Below are 24,969 nucleotides of genomic sequence, written 5' to 3' on the forward strand. Positions count from 1 at the left end.
ATGTGGAGATGTGATCGAGTATCTTCGTCGAGTGTATGTTCCAGCTGGCATGGAAATAGTCCAAACATAGTCGTATTCTGCCTACTCCAACTCAGAGTTTTGTTTCTCTCGCTTTCGAAGGTAGTGGAAGCCGATGTATTATTCCATTCAACTACCCGATGCCACCTCTGACGGCCCTGGGGTAATCAAGCGTGAGATATTGTAAAGTGTGTTTCTCCCGCTAGATTGAGTGTCTTGGGGAGCTGCAACACCTCGCAAGGTCAAAGAACCCCAACCAGCTGTTTTCTGAAGCCAGATTCCAAGGAATTGCTTTTTTCCCCAGCGCGACCCCTCAGGTTCATACAACTCGATCGTTTTGACCGGGAATTCAACGTCATGTTCATGTCAGCGCGGGGTAGCAGCTTCAGTTTAAGCCTCGAGGGAACATTAGCTGAACGTTGGGCTCTCATGACCAAACAGATTCATTATTCAACATGAGATTTTTCATTTGTGAGACACACATCCAGTTGTAACTTTCCTCTTTCGTTTCCACATGCTTCCGAGGCAATTCACCAATCAATCAACTTTTATAAAACGAGATACAGGCTCATGAGACCTCTATCCAGTTCCGGATTCATGGTGGTCTTCTCGTCAGTTTTCACACCTGAATACCATGGCACTAAAGAAGAAACCAGATCAGTCCGAGAAATCGGGGCAGAGCAGGAATTCGGAGCCGCCCAAGCAAGTGGACCAACCCAAGAAAACAGAACAATGTAAGAAACAGGCGCAGCCCAAAACACCAGAGCAGCTCAAGAAATTGGAACCATGCAAGAAATCGGGGCAATCTAAGACCTCGGGGCAACCCAAGATACCAGAACAGCCTAAGAATTCAAAGCACCTTAAGGAGTCGGAACAGTCTACGAAACCAGAACAGAAGCTGGAGAACCCAGAGCAGGAAAAGCCAAAAGAGGTGAAGAAATCAGAACAGGCTGTGGGCCAGCTTGGTTCGCAGACTGCGTCATGCCAAGCCCTCATTCGCACAGCCTGTCCTCAATATCTGACGTCTGAGGAATTTGAGCAGATAATTAGACAATTCAAAAGTTGTCCATGGCTGGAGAATAAGCAGGTGTTATGGAGCGGGTTGATGAAGGATCAGGTTCAAGAATGGGCAGCTCAACGAGGGATGCAGACGCTCACCACCGCCATGGGACCATTGATGGACTCGGGCAATCCCCTATGCTTGCGACAAACGAAAAGCTCCTGCGCGTGGTCAAAGTATATCAAAGGAGCTTCCCTTGTCTTTGCGTGGCGTATTTCTCAAGGCTCATACACTACCGTCCTAACTCCGCCACCGCCAGAACGGTTTCACCCAGACGGTCTAACCAACTGGCAAGACATAGAGGAGCCCGTCCTGAAGGGTCGTCTAGGCACTTCGACGTCATGTGCAATCTTGCTAGTTCATCCAGCTGTCCAAGAAGCTCAAAGTTTCCGCTATCAGGTGTGGCCGATAGACTACACAGATAAATGGCTCGAGAAATTCAAGGTCAATCAAGCCTCGATTCACACCTGGAGAACTATATCTAAATCAAGAGGTCAGTTCCTGTACTACTCCATATTCAGATTTTATATGATGGCTGATCAAAGTACAGCCCACACATCATGGATGGTCCCTACTGACGAGCCACTCAAGTCGGCGGATAGGATCAAGTTGAGCAACACGCGCAAAGCCAATGCCGTAACACTAGCCAGCACAGCTTCGAGGAATGACAATGCCTCCGCAGATCCAAGATGTTTTCTACAAAGTCAAGTAAACATGTCTGAAATTGGATTGGGTGGAGAGAAGAGACTAGCTATGCCAAAAGTCACCAAAGCTTCAGGCACTACGATGTCACCTCCCGGCCCAACACTGTCTCTACAAAACGAACAGAGCAGACGTCGAGTTGGAGTTGATGCAGCAACTCAGACTATCCAAGTGTCGTTCCCTGGGTCACAAATCGTCAACGTCTCAAGCGATGAAGCCCTACCCCCTGGTCCAGGAGGCCAGCCGCAATGCCAAAAGAGCATGGGCCAGACTGAAGCAGGTACAGAGACGAGGCCGGCCGTACCCAAGGTCAGTCAGGTTTCAAATGATGCGATCACTTCCCAAGATAGATCTGATACTCAGCAGAGTCTCTCGAATATTCCTCGAGCTCGCGCGAATCAAGAGGCGATTCAACTCAGTAGACCCGGAGAACCTGCAACGGACCCATCGTCTTGTGCGTCCATTACAGAAGCTCCATCGGCTTTCTTGGTGTGTCTGTATTTGGCAATTATCGAGATCATTCTATCGTTGCTGCTGCTTCTGATAGGAACTGCCGTACACCTTGGTTTGATGCCATGGAACAGGGCCAAAATGAGTGAAATCAAGACACCATGTCCCTCTACTAATGGCGGCTCGGCTTCTCAAGCAATACCAGTGAATTCAAAGGCTGCCAAGAAAGCTGCTAAGAAAGCTGCTAAGAAAGCGTCAAAACGGTTCATCAAAGAACAGTCTTTGAGAGAAGCTCAAGAGACACTGGAATCTGGCGTGGCCATCGGGAGGCTATTCCACAAAGACAAACTAGTGGACAAACCCCAGGCAGTCTATGTTGATACCTCCAGCACCTTGAGCAACTTTTCAGCGCCAACAGTAACAGTATATGGAATGGATTTTGCAAGCCACGATCTGCCTGGACATAAAAGGAAAGATAAGAACAAAAGAAAGAAGGCGACGGCGGTTGCGAGCATCACTGCGGAAGATGCGCAAGTCACCGCGTTCACACAGCCTACAAGGGAATATGCATACAGCTGTCTTGGACCAGTGGACCCCAGCGCGCTGAGGAAGTCCTACTGGGTAGACTGAGAAAGAGGTTTTGATTCAGCTGAGCACTAAGTAGTTGCTTATCGAGGGTCCCAGACTGTGAAAACTGAGATGACCCGGGTTCTGCATGTAGTATGTGTTGTGGCACAAAATGCGAAGATGTCTGATGTCGAGCGTGTCCTATTCAATTATTATCCAGTCAGTATCACTAGGAATTAGGACAGATGCGGTAAAATCATCTCTCATTACGAAACGGCATTATATCGACTGTCTTTGTCACAAAATATGACGATACGGGTTTTGTGTTTTCATGCAACGTGTAGGCCTTCTCATCGTGATGAAGACAAGGCATGGTAAACTTAAGTTGTTAGTACCTTGTATTGAACGCCAATGACTCCAAGTGAACATGATAGATGTTGCTACATAGAGGCGTATTTCATTGCAGGTTCAAATCATGTCCGCCCTCTGAATTCCTCTTCACGTCCAGCTTGAACTTACATGTAGCCACACGAACCGAAGCAGATATCTTTTACCTTGATTTGAAATAGCTATTGTAGAAAATCATGATAGACTCTAATGATGCCCCATACAAATCCAGTACAGTCTTGGAAGGTTCGGGCAACATCCTCCTGAAACCTCATTATCATGATGAGCCCATCTCATCAAACCCGGAGGAACCCAGACACAATTCTGACATCGCCGATCGACATCAATGCACCAGACCGTTGCGGTATCCTCGATCCCACAATAGAAGATAGAAAATGACACGTGAATCTAGACGCCTCACGATCATGGCTCCTCCCGTCTCGATGTCACATCACACATCAGCTCACGAAAGCCGAGTGTATGTTCCCCGGCTAACCCGCAATACCAGCACCTCACCTCACCCATCAACCGTCGGCCGAGCCATTGTTCCACAAAACTCGCATCATCGAGAGACGATCCCTGGCTCTTCCCCTCTCTTCACAGGCCAATGTCAGTGAAGCACCCCGAAATACGAAGGAATTCTGGAGATTCAAGTGGGTGAAGCAAAGGGTGCAAGAGGTCTAGACAACGGGACGATCACTGGCGTCATTCAAGCCCTCCACATCATCCAAGTTCAGGGTCCTTTCCAGAGCGGGCAGTAAATCGAGAGGGTGTGTTTGGATGGAAAAGGGATCAGCACCGCTTCACACCCTCTCACGCAACCCATCTGTACGTTATGTTATGGCTGCAGTTGATAAGCAACGCAGAAGCGCCTCATTGAACCCTGAAACGTCTTCTTGCAGGGCTGGCGCAGGTGTCTGTCTTGTGCGGCATATGAGAGGTCAATCGCTTGGGTATCAATCTCACACCCACTGGCAATGGGTGAGGTCGCAGTACACCGACACCGGTCCGTCTGCATCAGACAGCTTCTGGCCTAGGAAGGAAATTATGCCACTTAAAACAGCGATTGAGCGAGGCTGGATGGGGACGACCCTCAGAGAGGATGATATTTCCCGACCCTCCATCTCAAAGGTCTTGAATATCGTCCGAGATGGACAGGATATTGTTGGGGCCGTCATCATCGCGGTACGGGGCGAGATGTTACGGATTCCATGCAGACCGTGGATCCATCGCGCATTGTAGTGGCACGGTTGATAGTATGACTGTTGATGGTGGTGGGCGTCCAATCTCGGCGTGATATTTGACAAAATAATTAGCAAAAAGCTAACGTAACGGCGAAAGTCCGGAGCGAAGTCCACAAAGCATTGTTCTCTCCGATAACGCAAGGACGGTGAGGGCAGAAGAAGACGCGCACAGCCTCGCGCGAACCTTGCCGCCACCCGGCCGAGCGAGCCACAGACACAAACACAGAGAGCAGAAACACACGCACTCATACGCAGGAGAAGGGGGTGAAGAACAAGGTGGTCGGGGATTTTACAGGCCAGCCAGCCAGGCAGATCCAGCCCCTACAGCATCTAGGGACCCTGCCAACGCCGCAGATTATCACAGTTACCGACCTCGTTTTCGCCATGTCAGCCCCATGCAAACGCACTGAAGCTCACTGAAGCTTCTTCTGCTTTAGCAGTTTAAGTCTGTGCCGCTCCTCATCTCCACTGGCGCTGGCAGCGGACGCCCCTCCAGGGCAAGTCCCTTTCAAGTCTCCCAACAACAACGCAGTACACGTACACGTATGCGTAGAATCCACAGAGGCGAGTTTGACATGTCTTGTTCCAAGGCAAAGGCAAACTAGTTTGGGAGACGTGCGGCGCCATCGTGCTTCGTTGGAGTGATGTTTGAACGCCGGCGGCTCTGTTGTGCTCCACATCGGTCTGATATGATGGATGAGGAATGATTATGTGATGATGGCCCGTTCGTCTTCCCATCGTTTAGCCTCAACATGATGTGAGCGAAGCAGCAGCAGCAGTAAAGTGGAAACCCAAAGCAATGACAAAAGAATTGGGTCTTGCGGGGGTTGGGTTCGGTGTTCGTGGGTTTGTGGGCTGGTGGACCTCTCCCTTGCACGAACACCCTCGACCGCCTGGACCTTCTCCAGAACTGAGCTGAGCTGAGCTGCACGACGGCCGCTGCTTTGCGGAGACGGGAAGGGGACTTGAGGGGAAAGATTGTCCATCGATCAGCGTGAGTCTAAATCTCTCTGAGGAACAAACGCAAAACGGCGGCTGGGGCTGGATTCATCAGAGACATGAATCTCCACAGATAAGCAGAATGGCTTTTTTACGTCTGGCGTCTCACTCTCGAAATCTAGGTAGTAGATCCCGATTCCCGTTCATCGAAGGCAGACAAAAGCAGCAGCGGCTCATCCGCTGTTCTCAGCGATGCGGCGGACGCCGGGGTAGGGGGTGTAGAAACATGGGAGGAAGACGTCAATAAGTCCGCTCATCACTTTTCTCAGACCTCCAACGAACCATGCAATCCACATTAAATCCGCATTGCATGTAATGTCTATTTCGAATCCGTACGTCCATCGTTTTGAGCGTATCAGAAGCATCGAGAGGCCTGGGCAAAAAGCGTCAATATTACCTGTGCCGCTCATCCACCCCCGACTGCCCCTCGTTCCCGCGCTTAGCAGCCCACATCCGCAGACAAGCAGACACTGGGACCGACCCATCCGCTGGGTCTCGTTAACCGTGAGTTCGACATCTGCAAGTGAGCCTCGAAGGGGGAAGAGAAGAGCCTCCTCGCATCTTGACAGTCACAGACCGACGGTCTAGAGCGTGGTCCATCGAATCCTTCACCCCCTCCTTCACCTCACTCACCTCCTCCCATGGTGCTACGCCCAACGCTCACCGGCCCGTGTAGCTCTTGGCCAAGGGCCTCTCCGTCTGATCCACGGGCAGCTCGAGCGCACCACCCGCTCAGTGATCGACAGTGTCGGCTTTGGTTGTCAGATTTGGCGCATCTAACGGACAGCTCCAGATGCTGCAAAGCTTACGAACGAGGCGAGCTTCAGCCAACGTTTGCTTGACAAGGTTGAGTTTCTTTGCTTGAGGCGGTAGGTCTCGCCGGTATAGTCGGGGGGCGGAGGACTCCGCTGCCGGCAAGTACAATTCCCGTCGCCATCGGCTTTGAATTTTTCACCACACCAAAACACAGAAACAGCAAGATTCAACGTCTATCAAATCCGATCTCTGCCTAAGTCAACTCAAACACCCTCCGTAAGACTTGAACCCCTCTTCTGTTGCCTTATGTACACACGCAACTGTAAGTGTAGCTGCCAGTCTCTCGACACAGCGCTCCTAAGGAACATCTAAACAATTCTCATGTTCGCATATCCCAAGAATCGTGCAGTGGCTCATTCGTCATTCACACGCCTAGCCCCCTAGTAGAGGCGAAAAAAATCTCTGCAAGTAATTGGCAGGGGTCGACATCAAGCTGCAGTCCCAACTGTCCGATATTGTCTCACCATATGTGCCTCGCTGAAATGCTCTCTCTTACATCTTGCGAACCCTGGATCTGAACAATTCCGACCACCGGCTTTCGAGCCTCGAAGGGGTGGTCTTGCATGCCATGGATTGGTCGATTAACCACTCAACTCATCTCATCCTCGTTCCCGTTGCCGCTGGCGGGCTTCGTTCCGAGTCCCGATTCCCCATCACCGTTGTCGTCGGCATCGCGATGTGAGTTATTGTTGGGGGTCCCTCATCCGTTTTTACATGTTTCGCATCCGCAAGTGGCCTGGATCTCCGCGAACCCTGGTCTACGTGATGTGCTTCGGAGGATTTCACGCGTCAACTCGTGCTTCAAGGACATGCGAACTGGTCGTCCCCATCGGAGCCCACACATCGTGAACAGCACACCCCTTGTCGTTCCAACCCATGGGCCAATGCTGTGGCTAGGCCTTTGGCGACACCCCTTGGCCCTGCAACGACACCAAACCAAACATCGTGAAATGGACCGGGCATGAGCCAAAATGCAAGGCGCAGGAAACGGCTCAGCCAAAACCCCTTGCCATGCTCGTCACATCGTGAGGCTCTCCACCACGACGACGACATCCCATTCCACACTTCCCATCTATCTATCCATCCCTCCAGTCTCGTCAACTCCACAACCCCCGCTAGCCACGTTCGTCGCCTGCCCAGATAACGATCTTAGCACCATCATCGCGTAAAACAAACGAACTCTTACAACCTCCCTGAAGTAGCAACATCCTCTCTCCCATGCTCTTCACGCACGCCCACTCACCTCGTCACCTTCTAGGCGAACGCCTCTATCCCTATTTCTGTGCAATTGTATTTCTGGCTTACCCGGTCTTACCAGCCAGAAACCAGCCCGTCCAGCCCCTTTGCCAACCATGCCAGCAGTCGAGGGCGCTAAAGAGTCCACCAAAATAGCCAAGGTCAAGAAAAGCCTCAAAAGTGGACGAAACCAGCCAGCGACAGCGCCCACCGCCGCTCTAGCAGAGCTGTCCACCGCACCGTCGCGGGCGCTATCTCCCAGGCGTGCCAGAGAAGCTCCCGGCGGGATAGTAGTTCTGGATAAGAGGGAAGGTGAACAAAACAATGAATATGACTATAATTCTCCATGCCAGCCTTGCCAGCCTCCGAAGCCGGCGCTATAGCAATCGTGGCATAGTCAAAGCGTACGAAGTTTATGCTGCTTTTGCGTTGCAATGGGGAAAAGACATAAGGGTTATTACCGGAGATGCAACAAGACGACTAGAAGCACACCGACGGTAGAACTTAACGCTGACTGACTGACCGTCCTTGAAGAGATGGAGGTGGCTGCTTTAGGCAACCCCTCGTCTGGCACTGACACTGCAAACACAACCCAAACCACCAACGGCCGACCCTTCTTGGCATCTCGCTCTAGCTCACCTCTAGCGGAGAGATTCTTCAGAGCAAAACTAGACACACGTCTCTCTCTCTGAGTCTCTGTGTGTCCGTTGTCCGTCTTTTCTCCAGGCGGCTTAGGTTCCCCCAACAAGAATAAACTTTCTCCGTGCTGCGTGTGTTGCACCACTCCCACCCCGACCGGACTGTCCGCACAGACTTGCCCCAGGGGAGGCGAACAAGAGACCCAAACGCAACGATCCCCCTCCTCTTCTTGCACTGACTGGGGGATCAGTTCTAGGCGCGGCAAGCAAAGCTACCGTGCTCTGAGTGGATATCTTCTTCCTGAAGAGTTAGAAGCAAACCTCTTTATTATGCTCAAGGTTCTCTTTGATATTGGAGGGGGAGGGTATTGGAAGAAAGAAGCCATCTTGACAAGTTCAGGCTCACCGCACATCCTTCTCGATATGATGCTGGCTAGGGGCCCTCTGGATCTGAGATACCTATGCCCGCACCCCTTGCCCGCATCCGCATCACACCTTTCGAGATCCATGTCTAGGCTGATGCCCCAGACGCCCACTCAGAATAGCGAAGCGGCTGGCAAGGCATCCGTAGCATGTAGCATCGTGGCAAGCAAGCGCAATAAACGCACTCGCGCACGCAGTAGTTCTTCTCTCCTGCGTAGTATTAGCAGTTCTGGCAGCATCAGCAATAGCATCCCATCCATACCTTTCGCATCTGTATCAGTGGATAGGTTGGTCCCTGGAGAACCGGAGTGGAGACTGTCAAAGTTCCAGACCCCTCCCTCCCTGATAACAGCGTCTCATCATCGGAACCCGGTCGCATGCCATGCCACCACCATCACCACACACACACGACTCCGGATTGTATTTGCAGCACACCCAAAGAGACGCGCATTCTCACACATTCGCATACACACCTAGACCGCATTCCGCATACTGCATGTCGGAAGACGCAAGGCCCTTGGAGGCTCCGGCCCCAGCACCCCAGCAGCACCCTCCAGTGTCCCCATCCATGTGGCTACAAGCCTACGAATACTTACAGATGTCCGGGAGTCGCATACAGACGAGATGGCGAGGGGGGGAGGAAGGAAGAAAAGGGCAAAGATTTGCAACCACTGACAAGAGTCTGGGCCATGGAGAACCAACAGATGCGAGGTCTCCCACGCACGCCACCACCATCATCAACCATCCGGCGCTCGTCCTCGTCTTTACGTCCATATCCCTCGCCGCTATCACCACCACCTACACCACGACCAAGATCCTAAAGAGAGCCCTCCCGCATCCGTCTCGCCTGCTCCCATCTAGGTATACCGCTATGCGATGAAAAAAAAATACCTCTTCTACGACACCTGAATCCCCTCAAACCCCTTCGTCAGTCTCCACCCAGCCACCACCACCACCGCCTCCCTCCCACACAACACCACAACACCTCCCCGCGTCTCGCCCCGTTTCGTCCGCGCCCGTCGCCGTCCAACCCAAAAGCCATAATCTTCAATGATCGTCGGACCCTGAAAAAATATGATTAAGAAAAACCTGATCTTCAGACACACAAAGGGGTTCAACTCAGGCGGCAGCCAGCAAGCTCAGGTAGCCCTAGGTGGTAGCGTTGTGTTGCTGCCGCTTTAGCTTGCTACACGCACGCAAAAGTTGTAAACTGACGTGCTGACTGACGTCCATCTTCCCCATGAAGGGGCAATCATCGCCTCGCCTGAAGTTTGAACCGTAGTTCCCCAGCCCAAAGACAGGATTTGCACCCTCGCCATAGATACACGCACGCAAACGCGACGCAAGCCTTCCACGCAGCGGGCATTGCACATGAAAGAGACACACGGGGAACGCCATCGACGACGATCTCTCCAGGACCCCTATGACCTCACATCAACAAGCCCCCCATTGAGAGCCACATGTTACATGTTGTCCATTGAATCTCGTGCTTCTATGGTCTCCTGGCCGTAGAAACTGCAACTCAAAAAATGCTATGCGCTGTGTGAGCCGATGCCCAAAGAAACTCTCGCTGTAATTCGAATATTCCATCATCACCAAGCCTCTCACGCATCATCATCATCGCCCTCACATCTCACAAAGCAGACAATCACCAAATGGCCTCACTCATCTGCACAATTACGAGGCCCCCATCTCTCCCTCGTTACCAACGCGGTTCTCTCCGCCCACCACCCGGCATCGCCCATTACACTCTTCGTAACATCAATGCCGTAGGTGGTGTTGATAGAACCAAAAAAATGCCTCCCCCATTCTCCACCCGTGGCGAACGGTAAGCCGTGGCGCCTGCAACCGCAACCCATCAGCCATCCTCGAAACACCACTGTCACTACCAACTTGACCAAACGAAGCATCGATGCCATTGCCGAGGATCCAGTCATCCATTCCAAGTTCGAGACTGGTCTGATCTCTGGCTCCTCATGGCTACATCTGCGCCTCATTCGTACGTCGCGCACCACAACCCGCTCGCCTCGATAGTGATATCCACCATCAACAGAGAAGCGCCGAGATTATGTGTCAATTATCAAGCCTCTCATCAAAAATGGCCCGAACATCCCCGGGGGGTTCAAACCACCATCTCCAGATAACCTTGCCCGCCCACACATCCATCACCAAAAGCTACAGTCATGAAAACACCAATCTTCTCCACTCCAGCATCCCATCGCCACTGCGCGGTTTTGACAAACATTCAGACGAGAAGAGGCATACCTCCGCCCACTAGACTTTGGTTTACCCCATCTCGTAGCACAACAGATGGTCTCTACTCCCCAACATCCGCCGCGACAAGAACTCTAGTAGGTGGTTCCTCAGTTCCTTGATACCTAAACGCGCGAGAACGGGGATCAGCGAGAAACGTTCCCCGGGTCGCCGAATCTGATTTTCATTTTTACCGCCGTTCAGGCTCCCGGGGTCCAGCGATACCCACCCACCCATGCCCCCCCGTCCGTGTCCGGAAGCCGGGGAACCTATGCCCACGACGATTCAACAAACCCTCTTCCTCCCCGCAAAATCTAATGTGTGTCCGTGTCCGTGCCGCCGGAAACCCATCGTGCTCAGGTAATTACCTAGGAAAGAAAAGAAAAAATCAAGTCAGCCGCGAAAAGTATAACCAAACAGACAGAGTTACAAAGACTCAACGACTTCAGCACTGACTTCAAGCCTTCAACTCAATCCCCGCAAAAGCTTGTCCGATTCAAGATACAGAAACTTTGGAAACGTGCCAACAATGCTTTCTGCCGACTTTTTTTGGTCTTTCAGTCTACACCCTCGTCTCCATGTTCGTGCCATTGAATACATCCATGATTTGTGTCAGCCGTACCATCTTGCTGCCGTTATCCTCCCCCCATCGTCGGGCAAAAGACACCTTATCAGACTTTGACTCTGCATCTCGGAGCCGGAGGGAGGCATCGTAATAGGTGGCGTCGAAAATGTCAGTCAAACGTGGAAAATGTAGTCCAGTTGCTACCAACTTTGTAAACCCAAGCCGCCACTCCAAAGCGAACAATGTTTACTTTTTCCTTCCCCAGAAAATCCATCCCATCCACCGCCCACGCAAACGTTATTCCCTCAACGACCGTGCAGTGCATTCCAACGTCCAAGTTTCCACGTCTAGGTTCTCCGTACGCAGTACAGGTACAGCCCCGAGCCAACCAACGCACGGTGAGAGCTGAACCACAAATTGAAAAGAAACGCTATCAAAATATGCCTGTAGGTCCGGGTTCAGGGTCCTCTGAGAAACCGGGGAATGCAGCCTCACTCACTTCACTCATTCCCCGTGCCTCGTAACCTTTGAACCCCGGCATCGGAGGCTGATAACTCTCTTTCTCAAGTTCTCAATCCCCATCCGTGCTGTCGTGTCACATCTCTCGTGTTCCCAGAAAGACTATCCCCATAGTCTTACCAACTTATCAGAAAGCCCGTCTAAACTTGCCTATCCCACTTATGATTATTCGCCGGAAGAGATACTGTGTATGCAGTGTAAACAGTCGTGTATCACCACACCATCAACAGGCATGATTCCGGCCACGATATCTACTCAACACCCCGTTTAAACGTCGGCGACCCGATGAATCCGTTATATCCGCCGAGTCCACTCCTCCCTGCGCCCCCTCCCCGAACCCACTCGCCGAGAACCCCGGAAGTCCCACGATATCAGGTCCCACGGGTGACGGGCGGGTGCGCTGGTTCCACCGACAGCCGTTGAAGTCGTGTGCGACTACCAACCCGATGCACAGCACAGCCGCCGACCACATTGCCATGCACCTCTCGCAGTGGCATCTCATTTCTCACCTCCATCATCATGCATCACCTCCATGAATCCAGAACGACCAAGTCTCTTGAGACTGGTGATGCCCCCTCACCTCACGCCTGTTCTCAACCATCTCAATCCCCAGTGTAAATCGGTCCAGACCACCAAAACACGCCTTCGCGAAGTGACAGAAACGCAGGTAATCTCACAAGCTTCCCCCGCGTTATGTTCACATCAGCGCCACAAGAATGCTGAAGATCCCGCCCTCATCCAAACACATCACTGTCTCGCCGCGTCAAGCGTTGTCTCGTGCTTGTCTCGCCCTTCTCCCTCACCACATCTCCCGTCGCTCGCGTGTTAGTGACGACTGCAACTGAACCCCCTTTTCCCCTCCCGATGAGGTATCCTTTTGTTCCTTTCCCCGCACAGCAGGGCGAGGGAAGGTAACAGCAAACGGCTCCATCTCCACCCCTCTCTGATGCCCTCCGCATGCAGGTGGCCCTCCACGTTCGCGCTGACTGCCTTGGCCTGCTCGACTCGAGTGCCTCACCAATGCCTATCCAATTCACATGTCTCTCCATGTCGTCTCAATATTCTCCATGTTGCCTGCTCTCTCTCTCCCTGCCTCATCTGGTCTCCCATACCCACACTTGCTTTGTCATCGCAGATACGGCAGGCAAACTCCAGCGTAGCAACGGGCGATGAGAAAGACCCCGCTGCATGCAAGCTGCGGTCTCGTCCTGTCCCAGAACACACAAAACTCATCGCCGCGTTCGGGACGCTATCGACGCGGGAGCACCGGATTGGCAATCTTCTACATACCGGTCACACTCTCTTTCCTCAACGCTCCTTGGACCTTTCCCACCCAAGCATCCACTCAGTACCACTTACCGCTGGTAGACTGCCACACTGCTACCATCACCAGCTAGGGCAGGACGCCAGGCAGAACATCCAGCCACTATGAACAGGCACGCCATATCCGAGAGAGGGGTACCGTCCAATCAGACGGCCCACGAGGCGGCTGCTAAGAAAAGAGCCGCTGGGTTCGACCGGAGTCGAGTTGGTGTGCTGACGGCGCGGCCCCTGTCCCACGACGCTGGCTATGGCCGTGAACATAGAATCGGTACATGATTACATGCCCTTCATCTCAGAGCTCAAGCTAGTGCTGCTACTGCTACTGCCACGGGTAGAGCTTCCCATAGGAGTTCGACCATGGAGCAACAAAGGCGGGGTCGATCTAGAGACCGATTTGCATCTCCACCTTTAAGCTCGTAGTGATATTTCCAATGGGGAAGGGTGCATGGAAATCATCCCCATCGAGCTGCGTTGCGGTCTGCATTACAGCCTCAGATGAGGCCCAGGAATCCCCCGCCCGTCTTATCAAGAGAAGTTGTCGAATGCGGTTGACAATCCCCGGATCGTGCTTCAGTCATGAAAGTATCGCAACTCCCCCGCTGCTGCCCGTCCTCGCATAGGAGACCGACGTGCAGATCTGGTGTGGATGTGTGGAGGACGACATCAGACTCCATTGTCCTTGTCATGCTCTTGCTTGATTGACTGCCAGGCCTCAAACCAAGCGGGCGTCGAAACCAGACCAAACTGGTTTGCCCGTGAAGCTCTTTTCACACATCTCCAGTACCTGCACAAAGGCGCAAGTACTCGAGATGGCTGGCGTGTAACGTATCCTACTACGAAGCTTAGCACAAGACATCCGCAAGCACTCTCCGCCTTTGACCGTCAGCTATACAACCTAACTCTCGTCCGTAGCTGAAGATCGGTTCCCCAGACTACCCCAGGTTCCCAGCCCCGGGGAAAAGTCAATGTTGAACAAGGAAAGGACCCTGAGAAACTGAACCCAGACTCAAACTTCCAGATTAGTCTTGATAGTGGCCAGGTTCAGTCTAACTCACCAAACACCCATGCCGTGCGTGAGCGTGTGCCCGTCCAGAGTTCGTCGACGAAACACGCACACCTCCCCCTCCTAAAACGGCCAAAAGCATGCCCTTCTTGGTCTACCGGGAAGCCCCAAAAAGGAGCAAATCTGAATTGCCGTATCCTGAGATTGCCCCCTTTGCTCCATCCGGCGCCGCTCCGGGGAAAACTCAGACGCCATGACAACAGCGGTGAACCCAGCTGACCTCTCCGCTTCAGTGTCCCGCCACCACGTTGAGTAAGCAACAACCTCAACACAAACGCCTCGGACGATTTAGAAAAGCACCGGTTTGCGGGCGGCAGTCGACGCTCAAAGAAGGTCGGTGGCTTGAACCATTGTTCAACGTGGTATGGTCCTCGAAAGAATAACGTCCGTGAGACCAGAGGTCTCGTCTTAGCGCCTGGCCCGTCTCCCCGCTTTCTCCAAGCTAGACCTGGAGAACTAGGGACGATGCTGAAACGGTCTCTTCGCTGCTCTGTGCCACCGGACGCCGTGGAAATGCAAGGTCGACATGGCATGGCCAACTGGAGCTTCCACGTCGTTGTCGTCGCAGTGAAGGTTTGTGGGGTAGCGATGCAAGACGCTGGTTGGTCGATGGAAGATGTTGCCTCTGAATGTCGTCTCATCAACGGGCATGGCATTGCCTGGGAGAAAAACGCCCGGCTGTTTAGATGTTGCCCGCGGCGAGTCCTAACAAACCGCCATGCCATGGTCCTGTCCGGTCGCTCGTCATCTCCATCATGACTAGCGAATAGGTTCATCATGGTGTAACATCGCCATTGCTCTACACCCAGTCAGCCAACGACCAGTACCAATGGGGTGGCGACGTACAAACGATCTTACCATTACATTGCCAGCGAAGTCTTTTGCAGCAATGCTTCATGAAGTAAGCCGATGGCATTCTATATTGATGCCACCAGCGTCCCCGAGGCTGACTGCATGCTGTGGGCGTGAAACGGGCAGTAAGTAAACTCACCGACCTCGAGAATGCGGGGTAGTTAGATCCCCTCCCATTGGTACGGTGTAGAGGCATTGCGTCCTCGCCGAGCGGATATCAAAGGCAAATACTATGTTTCCTCATTCTAGGCGTGTTCTCTGTTGTGCAACATTGCCGGTGAACGTCTGGGCAAAGCCCGAAGATCGTGTGTTGGCTAATGTTGTGCAACATTCCGTCAAAGCAATGGAATGAGGCCATCCGAGAACCTCGTTGAGAACTTCTGTCGGAAGTAAAGGGTGTGAGTAGTGTGTACGAAGTCATCGTCTTCCTCAACCCAGTGCAGTATGATATGGCGAAGCTCGAGGTATTGCGTGGCGGCTAGGTTGTTAACTCCAGAGGGTCCAGATGGGAGCTCCCGTCTTACTGCCTCGTGGTGATACCAAGCGTTGCTCAGTCAAGCTTCTATATTGTGAACAGTGTGTCAGATGACCAGTTTCGCTTGATGACTGGCAAATCGGAAAAGCTTCCTGAAGATGCTGTGTTCCGAGGTCCCGACTGCTCAGACGGCCAGGATTTCGGTGCCACTTTCGAACGATATGAAAGAGAAAACGGGGTAAACACTTGTCATGCTGGGCTGAAAACCGTATCACGACATGTGTACACAAAAGCCGCACATATCTTGCTAGGGCAGATATTAATGTTGACGAATGGAATCCGTTGCCCTGGGCCATTGGTGGTGCTTGCCAAACCCGGCTGGCGTGTAGAATCCGACGTTGCAGGCTCAAAAGATCACTAGACCTCTCACATCTTACAAGTTCCCTCGTCTGCGGTGCGGAAATTAGCAGCTCATGCACATTGCCGGCCTCATGATAATGCTTATATCTCGTGCGCAGCCCATCGGTCTTCGGTGCGGCTTCGGCCAGGCATCCGTTGCCTGCATGGCAAATTGTAAATACCATCTTCGGATCGTTGGAAAAGCTTGGAGTGATCGCTCCGGAATGGCGTAGGTATCTCTTCATTACGGCGTGCACGGCAGGAAACTTTCCGTGCGGCAGACGCCCTCGCGTGTTCTTGCGGCACGGTGAAGATGCTTCTGGCTAGGTAGACCAGAGTTGATAAAGAGCCTCATCCTAGATCGACACGGCGGCGTCCGCACGGTAGCAGGTGGGTCGCGGTTCCAGCATGGCACCGGCAAATGGACGAAACTCTATCTTGTAGATCTGTAGACCAACACCGTCTGAGCCTCAAAGGTGAAGAAAGATTGGCCAACCAAACGCTTGATTGGAGCTTCCGCATCCTCGAACAAAGTCCAGGCGAATCTCACCGCTACTTGATCGAGCGTCTGTCCAAGATAAGCCTGAGAGTGCTAATCCCGAGCTCTAGTAGCTTGCGCATGAGATATATCGAGGATGTTCCATTGTCCAATGGAACGTCGGCCACCCTTTCGAGGGATATTAGTTAGCCAAAACGAAATCCAGAGGCATCCACAATCTACAGAGGTGTAAGCCACGGTAGCCGCCAGTGGCGAGTCTCTTGGTCCGACTGCGGCGGCGTGGTGGGTGATGGCAAGTGTGATGGCTGCCCTAACCCCAAAACCACTTGTAATCTTGGTTTAGGGTGATGTTTGTGGTACATGGGGCGCAGCTACGTGTGGCTCGATGCCACCGGGGTCAGCCACATAAGAGATAATTCGACTGAGAAGAGTGGCGCTTCCGACTCGATCCCCAAGGAACGAATACCTGGATAGGCAGATAGGCAGATCACTGGTGCCTATGCGTGCATCTTGTTGATGAGACGCGGGAGTGGCCTGCCTCTCAAAACCAAGGCAAAGCCGCTACGTGGAAGTGCAAGCGAAATATTTCGAGGAGGCCTGCCGGTTGGGGGTCGAACCCCGGGCGAGAAGTACGCGTCCCGTCTTCTCGATGAAGCTCGAACCGTCTTCAGATTACACGGCGATCTTGGCTGCAAGGGATTGATCAAATATCAAGGAAGTCATCGACAGCCTCGAGTGCCGAACTGCCGTTATGCCAGATGCAGTGAGCTAGTGGTATATTTGGCTAGATTGCGATGGCGTTTTGCGGTGTATGCGCGGTGAATGTCTCGGTAGGCCTCTACGAGGTCTCGGTGAAGAAGCGGTCAGAAAGGAAAGCGGCGGGAGCAAGTGTCTACAGCACCACGCATAGTGGTAAAGATTGTGTTTTGTGTGCCAAATGCCCAAGCAATTTGATTCCAAGAGCATGCTGCATGTCCAGAACGCCCAGGGGAGGGGGTGAGACGACCGGGGTGCAGTTCACTCAGAGTTTCGCACGGCTTTGTCGATTGCCTCTCGTGTTCGGTCGATATGGCCATGCCATTTACAGATGCAATTTCCAAAGCCCAGGCGGGCAGGAGGCTCGAGAGAGACGCCCTGATGGGTTCCATTGGTGATCTAGAACTCTAGACACATCCTAGAGGGGCCGTTGAGCGAGGGGGGGCCCATGGGGATGCCTCTGGAGACTGCAAACCACCCATGCCGCGTCCATCTGGAGTGGACATGTAGCGACTCCATAGTCATCGGTGATCTCTGTTTGAAAAGCTCCGGTATCAAGACTGTACGGCAACCTCTCCGTCTCCGTCTCCATCTCCATCTCCATTGTCTACCGCAGTCCGACACTTTGAAGGTGAGGAAGCTGAGACTGCGCTCGTCCGGGGGAATACCGGTAGCTACTGTCCGTCAGTGGCCGGTGGCCGGTCGTACTTCGTCCATCCCATTTCGAGAACCTGAACAGCCCCTCTTGACCAGACGCCGCCGGAATAGTGCCTGATGATGGACTTGTCGACAGTTTTCTCGCAAGTTGCGGGCTTCCTCGCGGCTCGCTAATAAGCCTCAGATAGAAGTGGATGCTACTGCTGAAACTGCGGGCTCTGGCGGACGCTCCTAGCGCACGGAAAAGACGCCTATTGCCCCTTCGCGCCCCTGTAGTCCTCCTTTGGTCTCCTTAGTCTCCTTGGTCTCCGTGGTCTCCCCTGTAGAAAGGACGCCAGCACCCGCCTGAGGCGGCAACGGCACAAAGCTGGCAGCGTGGTTGGAGCAAGAGGCCGGCGTTGTGGGGGGCTGGTTAGGGGGGCCTACGGGGCTATTGTTGACCACTTTAAGCCCTGCGTACCGCTAAGAGCCCCAGGCACCTAGTTCATGAGAGAAAGACTCGATCTTGCACGTTAATGCCCGATGACGGCTGAGGGCCGTGAAACGGGTCACTACGTCATTTAGCCCTTTCCAGGATGCGTAGCAGCGTAGGCACGCGCAACCCATGTACGAGTATCCGTAGACGCAGTGAAGAGATTTCGTGCGTAGAAAATGGTGTACGCCCAGTGAGGATATCGACGGCCTGCCTCTTTTGCCCATGTTTGTGTCTCCCTGCCGCAGTGCCCACTGCCCCCATTCCCTTCTCCTGCGGGGGCACGACAGATGAGGAGAGAGAGACGAGATGGAGATTGGAGAAGAGTCAAGACTCCAAGTTGAGAGCCACAGTACCCCCCTCCCCCACTGAGGATCTGAACCTCCGGATATGGCAGCCAGATGTTGACGTGAAAGGACTCAAGGGATACAGTCTGAGCTTCTTCGGTGGATATGACCCGTTTGGTGCCCACATTCTTTCATGTTTGATGCAAGGTTGATGGCTCTTTTGGAAGTTGGAGCTGTAACTCAGGAGTGATGGGTTGAGATGAAGCCGACCGCAGTCCTATGTATCGAGTATGGAGTATCGACCGAGCCGAGATAATAAGCAATGGTACGTTGAGATCGCACCATGGGCCCATGCTGGCTTTCCCATCACCATTGCCTTGCTCATGCTGCCTTGCTGTCGTGCTGTGCTGACTTGCGGTTGGCTGTTTCCGGAGCAAATCCTCCTTAACGCTCCGCACTCTTGAGTCTTGACAACTTTACGTGCGGCGTGTACCGAAGCCTGCGGGCATCAATTCCCGTCTCAGCAAACCACGGAATACGGGAAGACTATTATTGTCGAGAGGACGGGTTCCCTGGACTTGAGTCTCACGCATCAACAGCCCATACTCGGTCGACACGCTGTGTTTCCCGGGTTTCTTCCAAGGAACTTTGTAGTCAGATGACCATGGTGGTGACGGTAATGATGATGATGCTGCTGTCAAAGACTTCCGAGAGTACAGATTGTGTGCCCTCATTTCCCATAAACCTGCTTCCTAAGTACTGGGACGTTTGTGTGTACCTATCCGTCCTTTGTACGCCATCCTCCTCTTGTCTCACCGGCATAGATGGAATGAGGTTCTGGGGCTGACACCGGAGATGGGGGCCAAAATTGCCAATCAGATCCTTGCTGCCGTCTTCACTGTGTATGTTGCGTTCTCGAACAAGAGGATGTCCTCCGTTCCCTAGTCCCATTAGTATAGAGACCTTTCTTCATCGGTGGCCCTTTTTGGCCCTGGCCGCTCAAGCGAGGGCTATCGAGAGGCCTTATCAGAGTAATGCCATGCCTGCATGTATGTAAAGGCCACCCAACCATGGGTATCTTTTTTTATTTTTATTTTTTTAGTCTGATGGATTCAGCCCTCGCGTGCGAAAGTTGGCAGCATCCCGGCTCGTTCTGGCAGACTTCGTGCAGATCGGTGGGGCTCGTCATCGGTCGAGAAACGCCCAAGACCTCCATTGTCGTATCTGTGAGGTTGCGACGCATTCCGACTTGCGCGGCGAGGTACACCGGAGTGACTCGATTGCTTGACCAAGCACCGCACCCTCTTCAGAGACACACCTGGAGCCAACGACGTGGTTACTGGTGAGAACAGAGGATGAAGCTATTGTCTCCGAGGCATATGCACCGTAACTCGGGCGGAAAATCAGGGTTGAACCTTCGCATGTTGCCTGCTAAAGGGCTCAAAGCGGCATCTCAAACCCGGAGGCTGCATTTGGAAGCCAGAATACCGGATTCACTTCGAGAATAGCATGTCGCTTCTGCTTCATCGATCCGTCCCGGTCACCTGGCATCATCCGGAGTCTCGTGGGGCACTTCTATTCGCGACCCACGCGGGTTGGTGCCTCCTTCAGCCGTTGCGTGGCACGGGAAGGGGGCGTATGGATACTAGACTGGACAAGTCTGGGTTCTGTGCCTGACGATGAACAGGGCGAAGAGCGATATGTCTTGACATGTAGCCTTGAAATGGGACGGCGACGGCGAGGACGAAACGACACGTCTGTAATCGCGATTCCCCCCCCACGGCCCTCACAAAAACGCACCTCGCCGTGATCGTTGATAGTGAAAAGTCTGGCACCATTTGTATCAGCTGGTGATGAATTGCGTCATGACTTTTACAAGTCATTCGAGTCGCCTCAGACGCGGGACCAGGCCGGTGCAGTCGAAATTGATCCCGTGAGCCTTCTGACAGGATCTTTGGAATACCCCCGCAAACAACCGTGCCCTCCGAGTTAAGACGTGGGATTTCTGCAAAGCTATCAAGTCTGACGATTTTGGGTTTGGGTCATTCTAGCTTTGTTTGTCCCGGATCTTGCGGGGCGCCCAGGCAGTTGCATCAGAGCCCGGATTCTAGTGCAGGCTGATTGACAGCTAGATGATTGCTGCAAAATGTGCTGGGAACAAGTAGGAATGATTCCAGGCAGGTTTTCTGGGCGAAACACACCGCTCTGGCATGATTCCTTCTTCCCCGGAGGCTTTGAAGACAATCAAGGAACCATGTAGCTGTGTATGGTCGCATTCGACGCCTCCTCCTGCGACACGTCAAATGGGAGCCGGGCACCGAGTTGAATGCTGTCGGGCGACAGCCTGATTGGCCAATGGAGATTCGGGTTGCACATGGTTAGGAGAACCCAGCAAGATTCTGAGGATAAAGGCGACTTGTTGGATAGCAGGCTGCTGTTTTCCGGGTTGGCCGTGACTCCTTCATGGCCCTTTCTCTCTTTAGCAGAGAAGACATAACCACAAGATTCCATACGTCTCTGATCTGCTTGATCTGTCGAGTGCGGTCACAAGCTGTGCTGCGAGGGAGATCCGGCTGTTGAGCTGCAGAAAATAGAAAGTGTCCTAGATTCGAACTCTTCTATTTGTTCCCCCGCCAAAGGGACACAGACAGTGTTCAAGATCCAAAGTCCATACAACCACGTACTATGTTGGCGTTGAGACATGTAGCGCTGCAGTTGTGATTGGTTAAGGCCATGGGGCCGTTCGCCAGGCATGCCCCATGTCTGTCTATGTGCTCCGTATCCGTACTTTGCTCCCATGGGCTGAGCATCGCCTGGCACGGAAGATCCGGAAGCTGACGCGCGCCGGGAGCGACTCGGAAGCCGAGCCCTGGTCTCGTCGTCTACTCCTGCGCTCCGCCGGCTTACTCCACGCCTCGTCGCCGAGTGGAGATCAAGACACAAACTTTAATTGAGGTTCCGTCCAGTCTCGACTCGCTCGCGACGTGGGATGCTTGGCCAAAGATGATGTTTGCTGGCTGTTTGCCAGCCTCACCGCCCCTTGATTTTCGATCGATGCTCTCGTCTCTTCTATGTGACATAGAGCTGACTCAAGAGGTTGAAGAAGCCCCCGACAATGGCTTCGACTGGGCGCCTCTCCAAAGTAGAGTGTTGAGCGTGCATCGGTGGGATATGGCCAGGTCTTTGCTTGTATCCTGCGAGCACTCGTTCCTCGCAGTTCAGTAAGGCGCAGCGCACCTGTAGTGGAACATACGAAAACAGTGTTTCTGTCGTTCGGAAGGCACGGTCGCCACACCTAGAAATCCACACTGTGTTCGCGCTGTCTGGGGCCTATCCAAACCCTCACCTTGTCCCGTACCCGATTCACCGATCGCTCGGGGCGTCGGGCATATGTGGCGCTCACTGATGCTGAAGACCGTCATTCATCACCAGATGATCTTCCGTCTCCGGTCTCCAGCGTCGATCGTAGAGCGAGATCTGACAATGGGATGTTCCCAGGGCCGAGGTGAGATCTCCGCATATGTGTTCTTCTCCTCTTTTCGGTTTTCGGAGGTGCATGCGCTCGAACTCTAGATCAATGGTCTGACAATACCAACAACTCGCCTTTGCCTCGGGAGTGAGTGACTTGATTGCAAGAGTCAGGCTGGCGACATGGAGATGTCTGAAGTTACACTCCCTCCCTGAACCCCTGGAACCTTACATACGGGCGGTGTCTGGAAGCACCAGGAGAAGTCTGTTGTCTGGGGAAGAAAACGCCACCTTGGACGCCGCCGCGTGGTAACAAAGAATTCGTGATACGCAGCAGAGTTCGACCATCGTTGCTCGTCTTTCCTGCAAATTGATGCCGCGCTTTGGTTCATTCCATTTGAGGCCATCGAACCGTCCCCAACGAAACAATGTGACGAATCAGGAGCTTTGCCAGGACCGGAGCATGAAGCTGAGAGGGACCGGGCCCACTAGGTGTCAGGCAAAAAATCCCCGGTGCTCCAAAGCTGTAAGAAATCAACATTGGATGATATGATGATCCTTGTCAACCATCAGACCACCGCTCATAGCCGGCGTTTCCCTGGAATGCGCATCAAGCATGTGCAAAGACAGAGTTCAAGGCCAGATTGCGTTCTCTTGATGCAATGTTGCAGCTTCGCATCTCCATACAGTCAGATAGATTATGATCGGTTCGTTGTTATCAAACGTGGGTCACTAGTGTCAGTCTTGATGGCGTGTAGTGTCGGCGATCATGGGAATAACTCTGCCGCGGTTGCGAAGCTCAAGCGAGCACGCGAGTTATCCGCACTGCGGTAGGGTAACGGGAACAGTTCGTATCCCAAAGCCGTTGACTACGTTTCTGCGTCGATCTTCGCCCAGAAGTTGGCCGGCCACTGCAGCTAGCTAGACTTCAGGGTCCTCTGCACATAAGGGTCGGTAGGGTCTCGTTGGATTAGGGGACCTATTGCGGAGTAGGCAGCTAGACTGCGTGCGGTGAAAAAGCGCCATCCGCCATCTCAAAAAAATGACAGAGACGCCATCGTAACATGGAATGTGTGTCCTCAGATCATTGCCTGATGCTCGGGATGAGGTTAGTCGACTCGGGTTGCACCTCGGGTCCGCTCTCGGAACCAGGTTCAAGGGACCCTTATCAGAAGCCAAGGGCGCAGGATGAACCTCAGTCTCTTCGTAGTCAACATCAGATCAGTTGATGTGACAGGCGTGTGACCTGGGGCTAGCATTCAACATCTCCATTGTATTTGACGCAATCTCTTTCGTCATCCCGCAGGGTCTTGTTGGTTTCGCTACCGTAGTTGGCTGAGCAGGTCTCGTACATTGTGCAAGCTCTACGTCAGACCGAACGAGTTCCGTAGAGAGGGAATTGAAGCGAGGCAGGTCTGAAGATTGAGCGATGGTAGGAGGGATGCCGCACTCTGCTTTGAGCCGTCAACTACGGGCCGTCCAGGTATCCGGCCGGTCGATTGACAGACGGCCACCGAACTGCTGATCCCCGTGTACGGATACTGACATGGCAGCCGGCCTAGGTTGTAAGTGTGCCCCGCCATCCGGCTCCCGATAGGTGTGGCTTGCACAATGGCTTGCGTGATTTGTTCGAGGATTGCTGCTTCAGTGACGGGCGGGCCACGATGAGATCCTTGTTGAGATGCCATGAGCAGGGGCAAATTTAGCATCTTTTGATGGGCGACTAGGTGAGGGTGGCAGGGGCCACCTTGACTGCGCAGCGAATCAGGGGTAAGCGATGTGCGTTTTGGGCATCTCGGATTGCGACTTCAAAGATAACGAGACGCGGTGAGACGTGCCCGGGAGGTGTCGTTAATCCAGAGGCGCAAGGCGTGCCTGGGTGATGGCACGCAAGACGAGCAAGCAAGCAAGCAAGCAACCGCGAATTTTTACCACGGTGTGCAGCGTAGAGGCGCTAACAAGACGCTTGGCTGCGAGATGCAGCCCCTTGAGTCGCCGGCCACTCTTGGCTTTGTGCTGTGTGCGAGTTGTTGGTGTTGGGTGATATCGTTCGGGTCCCCTATCTCCAGATTTCTTGCCAAGATGATCCGGCATCTATTGACCGTCGAGGGGCCAAATTGGGTGAAGGTGAGCGTTGGGCGATGGCATCTGTCAGAGTGAATGCGTACGATTGCTAATCAACGTCCCATGCCATACAGTGGACACTTCGCTTGAGAAGATGATAAGAGAGAAAGTGAGGGGCAATGGGCCAAGGGCACCTCGCGCATGTTTCCCCAGAATGCAAGCTGTGAGTAATAGTTTGACACATGCGCTGATATCCATAAGAGACGAGATTAAGAGCGAGGTGGATTGTCAGTTTGCGTGATCCGACGAAGGCTGAAGCGCAGCCGGATGGAGCTCTTGGTGAAGCCATTCCCCACCAGAGAGATCCTGCCATGCGTGCCATGGCGCTTTCGAATGTCGATGGGCGTTCTGCACGAATTTGGAAGGGGCCAGTGAGCATTTGCATCGTTCGATACCCATGTCGTACACCCTGGGTCTGGGCGAAGAAGTCCCCGAAAGGCCGAAAGGTGATTGACGATGCCCTTCTGTCTCCAAACCGATTGTGACAGAGGTAGCTCTGTGAGAAGCTCAAATAAGCGAAGGGGCTTGACTGGACCTACGGCGGTGGCGTACGTGGGCTTCTACGCCTCAAGCGAGGCCATGCAGCTCAATGACTGGTCCTCAGCCCCTGCGGCTCCCACTCGTCACAATGGCCGGAGCCATGCCTTGCTGCATGCCGCTGGGTGCATGCTGTGAGTGCTCGCAGTCGCAGCCCCTACTTCGTACTCCGTACCGAAT

General features: G+C 53.3%; 11 protein-coding genes across 11 annotated transcripts; 8 read left to right on the forward strand and 3 right to left on the reverse strand.

Annotated features, from left to right (window-relative positions):
- Positions 1–2,371: 2,371 nt before the first annotated feature.
- CCOS01_12528 (uncharacterized protein) lies at positions 2,372–2,860 on the forward strand (the record flags this gene model as incomplete). Its single annotated transcript, XM_060460676.1, has 1 exon — positions 2,372–2,860. One exon carries the CDS (start codon positions 2,372–2,374, stop codon positions 2,858–2,860), a length of 489 nt encoding a protein of 162 aa, XP_060308724.1.
- Positions 2,861–4,024: 1,164 nt separating this feature from the next.
- CCOS01_12529 (uncharacterized protein) lies at positions 4,025–4,426 on the forward strand (the record flags this gene model as incomplete). Its single annotated transcript, XM_060460677.1, has 1 exon — positions 4,025–4,426. One exon carries the CDS (start codon positions 4,025–4,027, stop codon positions 4,424–4,426), a length of 402 nt encoding a protein of 133 aa, XP_060308725.1.
- A 749-nt stretch (positions 4,427–5,175) lies between these two features.
- CCOS01_12530 (uncharacterized protein) lies at positions 5,176–5,403 on the reverse strand (the record flags this gene model as incomplete). The annotated part of the gene is made up of 1 exon (XM_060460678.1): positions 5,176–5,403. A coding segment is annotated over one exon (228 nt), but the record flags the coding sequence as incomplete, so codon positions are not given.
- Positions 5,404–5,600: 197 nt separating this feature from the next.
- Positions 5,601–5,912, reverse strand: CCOS01_12531 (uncharacterized protein; the record flags this gene model as incomplete). The annotated part of the gene is made up of 1 exon (XM_060460679.1): positions 5,601–5,912. One exon carries the CDS (start codon positions 5,910–5,912, stop codon positions 5,601–5,603), a length of 312 nt encoding a protein of 103 aa, XP_060308727.1.
- An 894-nt stretch (positions 5,913–6,806) lies between these two features.
- Positions 6,807–7,208, forward strand: CCOS01_12532 (uncharacterized protein; the record flags this gene model as incomplete). Its single annotated transcript, XM_060460680.1, has 1 exon — positions 6,807–7,208. The coding sequence occupies one exon, from the start codon at positions 6,807–6,809 to the stop codon at positions 7,206–7,208; it is 402 nt and encodes a 133-aa protein (XP_060308728.1).
- A 1,828-nt stretch (positions 7,209–9,036) lies between these two features.
- On the forward strand, positions 9,037–9,584 carry CCOS01_12533 (uncharacterized protein; the record flags this gene model as incomplete). The annotated part of the gene is made up of 2 exons (XM_060460681.1): positions 9,037–9,401; positions 9,473–9,584. The coding sequence occupies 2 exons, from the start codon at positions 9,037–9,039 to the stop codon at positions 9,582–9,584; spliced, it is 477 nt and encodes a 158-aa protein (XP_060308729.1).
- A 752-nt stretch (positions 9,585–10,336) lies between these two features.
- CCOS01_12534 (uncharacterized protein) lies at positions 10,337–10,574 on the forward strand (the record flags this gene model as incomplete). Its single annotated transcript, XM_060460682.1, has 2 exons — positions 10,337–10,368; positions 10,448–10,574. 2 exons carry the CDS (start codon positions 10,337–10,339, stop codon positions 10,572–10,574), a joined length of 159 nt encoding a protein of 52 aa, XP_060308730.1.
- A 64-nt stretch (positions 10,575–10,638) lies between these two features.
- Positions 10,639–10,818, forward strand: CCOS01_12535 (uncharacterized protein; the record flags this gene model as incomplete). Its single annotated transcript, XM_060460683.1, has 1 exon — positions 10,639–10,818. One exon carries the CDS (start codon positions 10,639–10,641, stop codon positions 10,816–10,818), a length of 180 nt encoding a protein of 59 aa, XP_060308731.1.
- Positions 10,819–12,100: 1,282 nt separating this feature from the next.
- Positions 12,101–12,379, reverse strand: CCOS01_12536 (uncharacterized protein; the record flags this gene model as incomplete). Its single annotated transcript, XM_060460684.1, has 1 exon — positions 12,101–12,379. One exon carries the CDS (start codon positions 12,377–12,379, stop codon positions 12,101–12,103), a length of 279 nt encoding a protein of 92 aa, XP_060308732.1.
- Positions 12,380–14,456: 2,077 nt separating this feature from the next.
- On the forward strand, positions 14,457–15,248 carry CCOS01_12537 (uncharacterized protein; the record flags this gene model as incomplete). Its single annotated transcript, XM_060460685.1, has 3 exons — positions 14,457–14,515; positions 14,710–14,836; positions 15,141–15,248. The coding sequence occupies 3 exons, from the start codon at positions 14,457–14,459 to the stop codon at positions 15,246–15,248; spliced, it is 294 nt and encodes a 97-aa protein (XP_060308733.1).
- A 6,415-nt stretch (positions 15,249–21,663) lies between these two features.
- On the forward strand, positions 21,664–21,885 carry CCOS01_12538 (uncharacterized protein; the record flags this gene model as incomplete). Its single annotated transcript, XM_060460686.1, has 1 exon — positions 21,664–21,885. The coding sequence occupies one exon, from the start codon at positions 21,664–21,666 to the stop codon at positions 21,883–21,885; it is 222 nt and encodes a 73-aa protein (XP_060308734.1).
- Positions 21,886–24,969: the final 3,084 nt, after the last annotated feature.

Source organism: Colletotrichum costaricense (assembly GCF_030867565.1).
Source record: "Colletotrichum costaricense strain IMI 309622 chromosome Unknown Scaffold_15.1, whole genome shotgun sequence".
Taxonomy (NCBI): domain Eukaryota; kingdom Fungi; phylum Ascomycota; class Sordariomycetes; order Glomerellales; family Glomerellaceae; genus Colletotrichum; species Colletotrichum costaricense.